This window comes from Erinaceus europaeus, chromosome 5 (assembly GCF_950295315.1).
Source record: "Erinaceus europaeus chromosome 5, mEriEur2.1, whole genome shotgun sequence".
Classification (NCBI taxonomy): domain Eukaryota; kingdom Metazoa; phylum Chordata; class Mammalia; order Eulipotyphla; family Erinaceidae; genus Erinaceus; species Erinaceus europaeus.
This window is the reverse complement of record NC_080166.1, coordinates 60,235,872-60,244,272: the sequence shown is the minus strand read 5'-3', so window position 1 is coordinate 60,244,272 and position 8,401 is coordinate 60,235,872. Positions and strand designations below refer to the sequence as shown.

The window sequence follows — 8,401 nt, the reverse complement described above, 5'->3', positions numbered from 1 at the left end:
GTGCATAATGTCCATGTCCAGCAGAGAAGCAATTACAGAAGTCAGACCTCCCACCTTCTGCACCCCCCAAAACTTGTATTCATCCTTACTCCCAGAGGGATTAAGAATAGGGTAGCTGGGAGTCCGTAGCTCTGCAGGTTAAACATAAGAACCACCATAAGAATCCTGGTTTTGAGCCCTGGCTCCCCACCTGCAGGGGAGTCACTTCACAGGAGGTGAAGCCGGTCTGTAGGTGTCATCTTCCTCTTTCCCTTTCTGTCTTCCTATCTTCTCTTCATTTCTCTGTCTTATTCAACAACAATGACATCAACAACAATAACAATAACCACCACAACAACAAAAAAAAGGGCAACAAAAGGGAAAATAAATAATAAAAAATAAAATAAAATAATAGGGTAGCTTCCAGTGGAGGGGAGGGGATGTTTCTCATCCTCTATCTGGAAAAAAAAAAGAGTCCACTAATAGTGAAATGATGTAGGTGCAAAGCCCTGGTAAGAAAAAAAAGGAAGGAAGGAAGGAAGGAAGGAAGGAAGGAAGGAAGGAAGGAAGGAAGGAAATGAGGAAGGTAGGGAGGGAAGGAGAGGAAGGAAGGTAGCAAGAAAGGAAGGGAGGGAGGGAGGGAGGAGAAAGAATATTTGATTGTGTATGAAATGCTCAGCTGATTACAGGATACACATCATGCTCTATGATATGGGATTGGATGAAGGCTGACATGGAGAAAACTCTCCTAGTCATCCATTCTTTACCACCTATATTAAATCCAGACCATGGGAAAATGCTAAGTACTTTGAGATATTATAATCTAACAGCAAACAAACTTGCAAAATCAGAGATAACATGGGTGTAATAGAAAAGTTCATTTTAAATAAATCACTTGGATTAAAATTTACATACATTGGGGGTTGGGCGGTAGCGCAGCGGGTTAAGCGCAGGTGCCATGAAGCGCCAAGGACCAGCATAAGGATCCAGGTTCGAGGCCCCCGCTCCCCACCAGTAGGGGAGTTGCTTCACAGGCAGTGCAGCAGGTCTTCAGGTGTCTATCTTTCTCTCCCCCTCTGTCTTCCCCTCCTCTCTCCATTTCTCTGTCCTATCCAACAACGAACGACATCAACAACAATAATAACCACAACAAGGCTACAACAACAAGGGCAACAAAAGGGGGAAAAATGGCTTCCAGGAGCAGTGGATTCATGGTGCAGGCACTGAGCCCCAGCAATAACCCCGGAGGCAAAAAAATTACATATATTACGTGTTAGTTAAATGGGCAAAGCATGGCAATTTTATCATTTTATTGGGGGTCTAATTTTTACATTTTTAAAAATCTTCACATATTTCCTTTTATTATGATCCTAGTATAAACAACAACAAAAAATTTTTGACTCAGTGCCAGCAGTACAAATCCACTGCTCCATGTGACCATTTTTCTCCCTCTCTCTTTTTATTTTGATAGGAGTGCAAGAGGAAGCAAAGATGGGGAGTGAGACACTTGTAGGTTTGCTCACTGCTTGTGAAGCTTCCCCCTACTGGTTGGGACCAGGGGTTTGAACCTGGGTCCTTGTACACTGAGTACTTAACCAGGTGCACCACCACCTGGCCCCTATGAACAGTAATTTTAGCTACTTTATTCTCAGCATTATCCCTACAATTTCTCTCAGTCTAATTTTCCACTCAATTGTTCCATTTTTTAAAAATCACAGTTCTATGAGATATTTAAAAGATGAATCATAAAAAAACACACCTATAATGCACACATAAAAAGTATAAATAACGTAAGGATCCCGGTTCGAGCCCCCGGCTCCCCACCTGCAGGGGAGTCGCTTCACAGGCGGTGAAGCAGGTCTGCAGGTGTCTATCTTTCTCTCCCCTTCTCTGTCTTCCCCTCCTCTCTCCATTTCTCTCTGTCCTATCCAACAACGAATTAAGTCAACAAGGGCAATAATAATAACCACAACGAAGCTACAACAAGGGAAACAAAAGGGGGCGAAAAATGGCCTCCAGGAGCGGTGGATTCATGGTGCAGGCACCGAGCCCAGCAATAACCCTGGAGGAGGAAAAAAAAAAGTATAAATAATAAAACATTTAAAGTTTATGGAAATAGACTTTAGACAATTTCTAGGTTTTACACTTTACCAATTATGTAAGTTTTCTTATGCCAGAGATTTAACAGTACGAAAAAAAAATTCAGGTCAACACTGCACCTTCTTTTTGTTTAAATATAACTGGGCCTGGCTGTGGTGCATCTGGTTAAGTGCATGTGTTACTATGCACAAGGACCCAGGTTCAAACCCCTGGTCCCCACTGCAGGGGGTAAGCTTCACAAGTGAAAGTCTGCAGGTGTTTTTTTCTCTCTTCCCCGTCTCTATCAACCCCTTCCCTCTCTAGTCCTCTCTGTCCTATCAAAATTAAAGTAAAAAAAAAAAACTTTAAAAGGTAAAAATAAAAAAAAAAGCTATTATCATATTTTTTGCCTTCCTGCAAATAATACCATAGCATTTATATAAAGGAAAATTTTGTTTAATGGTTTTCCTTGAAATAGGTTTCAAACAGAAAGACTGCTTTATTTGTTAAATTAGCAAGACCTATAGTAAGTCTATGAAATGACACATACTCAGAATTATCTAAAACCAACTGTCTTGATTATTTATTTCTAACTTCCCCTTTAAGATTTCATATCACTGAGGGTTAAATCCCTTAATGGTGATCTTTTAAAGTAAATCAGAAGCCAAAATATTTATCCACCTTAACAGCTTTATTTATGGCGGAATATCCAAAATTTGTTACATTTTGAAGTTAACCACAAAGTACTGTTTTGTGCTTGCACTAAAAAGATGTATTTCTTATAAGATCAAAATATGTAACATTAGGCAGTATTGTTATATTTTACTTAACTCAGTGTTATCAAAGGGTTAGTGAGAAAAACAAATGTTAAATACATTTAAACTTCTCTGTAATTAATTTTCAGCTGTTCTAATTTAAACAAAAGTAACCATCTAAACACCAGCGATACTATTTTGATAAGCAATATGTCTTTAAAATATAAGTTAAGTGTTGCAACAAGCTACCTTTAATGCAGTGCCCCTAACCAGAAGTATTGTTAGGGTAACTAAGACTGATAGCAAAGGAGGAGGAAGAAGAGGCAGAGGAGAAAAGGGAAGAAGACAAAGAATAAAGAATGAATTACAACAGTCACTTTTTAAAGTTAAATATATCATCTTAATAAAGTGGCAAGAAAATATTTACACATTTACAACTGTAAAAGGAAGTACACACACACACACACACACACACACACTGTCTTGCTTTGAAGCCTCCTTCCTTCTGTGTATTAGGGCCTCCTTGCCAACATTGACCTCAACTGGACCATTATTGGTTCATAGCACATGGTAGATGAGCCTGGAACTGGAGATTCCTGGTGTTGCAGGTTGAGAATCAGAGCTGGCCACTGGAGAGAGAGACACTGGGTCCTGCAGAGGCAGTCCAGATTGCTCTGAGCTGGTGATCCGGTCCACAATACTGGACAGGCAGTCCAAGCTGGATATAGAGCTCTTATCTGTGGCATACGCTGGAAAAAGAAGGGAGAAAATCAGTTTAAAATCCTCCGACAGATTAAATCCTCAAATAAGAGAAACTGCTTTTGTTGCCTCTTCAATGTTAGCTCAGTTTCTCTAGCATCTAGAAGTCAAAAGAAAAGTGTGATAGGAAAAGAAAAATAATAACGTTTAAAAATTATCTTTATATTTATTGGATAGACAGTGAGAAATTGAGAGGGTAGGGGAGATAGAGAGGGAGAGAGAGAGACACCTGCAACACTACTTCACCACTTGCAAAGCTTCCCCCCCCCAGATGGGAACCAGGGGCTCGAACCCCAGTCCTTGAGCATTGTAACATATGCACTCAACCAGGTGAGCCACCACCTTGCCCCTCCCCCAATTTTTTTTTTTGTTGCAATAAATATCTAACAACTAATGGGGATGGAAGCAAGGAGTTGAGAAATCCTCAGATGGTATTTCCCACAAAGGTGCACAAGTATACACCGCAAGTGCCTCTGCTAAGAGAATTTTGAGCAGAAGATATATATTATTACATATATATAATTTTTCTCTGGCACAACCTTCACAGAAGAACTATCACTTCCCTAACATTGCCTTGAAGAGCAGACTCGAATAGGCTGAGAAGTGAGGCTGAACTGGCTTTTAGACTCCTGTCAAGCTATCAGTTCTTACCATTTGGAACATCAGGACAGTAGATGCTGTCAAAACAGCTGCTCTTCCTGGACCAGACAGGGCTGCTACATTCGGGCTATAATACAAGAGACAAGAGAAATGTATTTTTCAGGTCTTGGCAAAAGGCGCCCTAACCTCAAGTGAGACTGTGCTTGCCAGCTAGCTGTGTAAGTGAGCCACTGAACCTCCAAGGAGTTGATTTAGATGTCCTCACCAAATTCCAAGGGCACAGAGGTCAGAGCTTTTGCTTGGAGCAGAGCACTGCAGAGCACCAAGGAAGGAGGGGGTGGGGGTGGTGGAATTCCAGGCAATGTGCATTGGGTTAACCATGCAAAATGGATTGGAGGTGAAGGAAGCCACACTAAGTCAGGGAGAGAACACTTTCCCAGGGCAAAAACACATTCAAGTCTGGCAACGTGGAAGCAAACATCCTCAGAAGAATGAGTCAACATCTCCTTGCAGCCAGGCCTTTGCAGAGCAAGAGGCTGGATACAAGAGGGTTTATTTCTTTTCATTTCTTCATTAAGTGATAAACTGTTCCTAGGAGAGTTGCCTTTGTGTTTGCATATGGCAGAGACCACTGCAAGCTTTGCAAATTTTATTATATTATATCCATATATATGTATTTGTCTTTATTAAAATGTATACAATCTAATTTATCTATTTATTTTAAGCACAGCCCTGCTCAGCCTCTGGTTTATGGTGGTGCCTGGGATTGAACCTGGGACCTTAGAGCCTTAGGCATGAGAATCTGTTGTGAAAACCACTGTGCAATGTCTGCAGCCTCTTATCAGTGTATTTTGGAAAGAAACTGACTGTTTGATGCCTCTCTCCAACAATGTACACTGCTGGGGGTATGGATCCACCTGCCAACGCCCATGCCAACACCCATGTCCAGAGGAGAAGCAATTACACAAGCCAGACCTCCCATCTCCTGCACTCCATAAAGAATTTGGGTCCATACTTCCAGAGGGATAAATAGGGAAGCTTTGGTAGAGGATAGACAGCATAATGGTTACGCAAAGAGGCTCTCAGGCCTGAAGCTCCAAAGTCCCAGGTTCAATCCCCATCCCCCACACCACCATAAGCCTGAACTGAGTAGTGCTCTAGTTAAAAATGACAATAATAATAATGATAATGATAATTACTATTAAAGAATAGAGAAGCTTCCGATGTAGGGGACGGGACATGGAACTCTGGTGGTGGGAACTGTGTGGAATTACAATTAACTGTGTTATCTTACAATCTTGTTCATCATTCTTAAATCACTAATAAAATATTTTTAGAATAATTTACATTTTCACACAAAATATTTTAAAAGTTTAAAAAAAGGGGGGGTCGGGCGGCAGTGCAGCGGGTTAAGCACACGTGGCGCAAAGCGCAAGGACCGGTTGGTTTAAGTATCCCGGTTCGAGCCCCCAGCTCCCCACCAGTAGGGGAGTCGCTTCACAGGCAGTGCAGCAGGTCTGCAGGTGTCTATCTTTCTCTCCCCCTCTCTGTCTTCCCCTCCTCTCTCCATTTCTCTCTGTCCTATCCAACAACGAACAACATCAACAACAATAATAACCACAACAAGGCTACAACAAGGGCAACAAAAGGGGGAAAAATGGCTTCCAGGAGCAGTGGATTCATGGTGCAGGCACTGAGTCCCAGCAATAACCCTGGAGGCAAAAGAATAAAAAAAAGGTAAATTAAAACCCCGTTCCACGCCCGATTGGAGGGGCTATCCTTTCCAGAGATATCTCTCTATCTCTCTGGCCTTACAGCATCTGCCTCCCCACCTCCAGCCTAGAGTCAGGGGCTCCCGGGAGGTCAGACTGGGCTGCGCCCTGGCCCTTGCCCTCTTACCAGGCCATCGGAGCAGCTGGATGAGGGGCTGGTGGGTTCGGAGCAGCTCTGGCCAGGCAGGCCGTAGAAACTGTGCACCTGCTCCCGCAGCAGGTCTTGCAGACCCTCGATGTAGCGGATGGCGTTCCTGAGGATCTCCACCTTGGGCAGCCTCTGGTTGGGGTTGGTGGTGGTGCACCTCTTGAGGGTCTCGAAGGCCTGGTTGACCTTCTTGAGGCGCCTGCGCTCCCGCATGGTGGCCGCCTTGCGCCGGTCCAGGCTGCTGGCCTTCCTCTTGCAGGCCCTGCAGGCCCAGAGCAGGCAGTGACCCGCCTGGTGGTGGCCTGTGGGTGCCCGCACGTGTTCGTCCTCCTCCGAGCCGGGCAGCTCCCTGCCGTGCGCCCCGAAGGCGGCCACCCGGGCCTCTAAGTCGTCCCCGAACTCATCCCCGGGGGACGGGATGCAGGAGCCTTCGTATACATACTCAGAAGGCGAGAAATGGCAGCTGTCCATCTGGTCCATGCTGTGGCGCGGCTAGCGCGCAGGCGGGACCCAATGGACAGGGCTGAGCTCCTGCGGGGCTCCCGGGTCCGTCCTGAGCGCCGGCTTGGGGCTACTTACTTTTATATACCAGGAGGAGGGAGGCCGGCCCCAGAGGCCAGGCACTATTAGCATATCCCACCGCTGCCCCCACCCCACGCGGGCAGCTGGGCTGCGGGTCCCCTGGAGACTCCGAGGTTACATCCCCTTTGGACGCCCGATGTTTTTGCGGCTTTGCTGTTGGGGTGGGGTGATTCCCCAGCCGACTTGTGGCACTGGTTACAACAGGGCCACACACCAAAGGGGTGCAGGAAGACTACCTTTGGCAACTGGTCTCATACTCCTAGTAGTGATTGTTACTATTATTACTATGATGGTGATGATTGTTATTATTATCACAATACTGGTGCACAAAAGGGCCTACTTTGAGGACACGCCACAAAGTAAACTCTGCCTTCTCCAATCCTAGACAATAAGTATTTTTTTAATATTAGGTATCCCCCCCTTTTTTTCTTTTTCAGGCACCTGGGATTGTCTCTGTTTTAATAGGCTCGGTTTGTATTTTGCATCATTTTGGTTAAACCCGGGGCTCTAATTTAAAAAAAAAAAGCCTGAAGTGTGACACTTTCAATAATTAAAAAAATAGCCTGAACTCTGATAGTGATAGAATGAGTCTAGATATCTTGATTTATTTTTTAAATCTACTCGTATTTTTTGCAAGGCTGACATTTCATAGAGTCTGTGGCTGGAGGTAGAAATAAAGTCCCTTCCCCGCCTCAAGTCAGGAGGCAGTCTGGGTTCTCTTTGTAAGAATGTTCCTCCAAACAGAAGGGGTATACCCGAGGTGCTGTGAGGGAGCTGGGGAACGCCTTACTCCTCTCTCACCTATACTTGTCCATGGACAGCCTTCTCCCTTCTGGGTCTTTGATAAATGCTGGATGGGTAAAATGCATAGAAACTATGCCTTGAAGATGTGTATTCCCAAGAAAACCAGGTTTAAGAACTTAGCTTTCTAAGATCAGCCTCCACCCCCTTTGCCCTTTCTTTTTCCCACAGACTAAACAGCCAATCTGAGCTTTGGGGTCTCTCATTTTCTGCTTCAGGAAAACCAACACCGTCACAGATGCATCCCAGCTGCCAGGTCGGCACAATCCCAGGCTAGTGTAAAATTTCCAGCTTCTCAAACCAGAGGAACTTCACAAACTTTCAAGTGACAAAAGCCTTCCAGTCGCAGGAGCTCAGCGGGCCCTTTGGAAAAACTTCTGTGGTGGCTGGAAGGTGAAAGGGTACAGTTGTAGTTTTAAGAGAGAATGAATCTATTCAGCTTTTGCTGATGTTTCTCCACTCTTCACCCACTGCCAGGTCATTTGAGCACTTGTGTGTGTGTGTCTGCAGTTCACACCTAATGAGTATTATTTATAAAATCAATGGAAAGATATTAAGATCTTGGCAAGTTTAGGATCCAGGGCTTCTGTACCTTTAAGAGTTGAGAGGGAACTTTGTTCTTCTTTCATCCAGTCCAGTAATCACTGAAATGTGAAAGCAAAAGTGTGTGATTCCTTTCTGTTACCATTTTATAAAATTGTTTTTGTAAAGCAGTCCTGACCAACTGACCCCAAGTCTGTCTGTAGGAGCCAGAGCTGATGTTTCAGGAAGGGATAAACTCTCTAAAAGTGAAGGTCAGTAAGGAGGGGTGGAGGGAGTGTCCCTGATTAACTGAGATCTCTTATGAGGGACTGGTTGGTCCCTGTCCCTACACACACACACACACACACACACACACACACACACACACACACACTTTGAAAATC

General features: G+C 44.4%; 1 protein-coding gene across 2 annotated transcripts; it reads right to left on the bottom strand.

Moving 5' to 3' along the window:
• Positions 1 to 2,730: 2,730 nt before the first annotated feature.
• On the bottom strand, positions 2,731 to 6,780 carry MYF5 (myogenic factor 5). Of its 2 annotated transcripts, XM_060191888.1 has the most exons (4): positions 6,535 to 6,780; positions 6,072 to 6,354; positions 4,224 to 4,299; positions 2,731 to 3,562 (listed from the first exon to the last, which is right to left on the bottom strand). In XM_060191888.1, the coding sequence occupies exons 1-4, from the start codon at positions 6,570 to 6,572 to the stop codon at positions 3,372 to 3,374; spliced, it is 588 nt and encodes a 195-aa protein (XP_060047871.1). In that variant the 5' UTR covers positions 6,573 to 6,780; the 3' UTR covers positions 2,731 to 3,371. The 2 variants fall into 2 exon arrangements, with proteins under 2 accessions (XP_060047871.1, XP_007525707.2); XM_007525645.2 differs by having other exon boundaries at positions 6,072 to 6,780.
• Between the last annotated feature and the right edge of the window lie 1,621 nt (positions 6,781 to 8,401).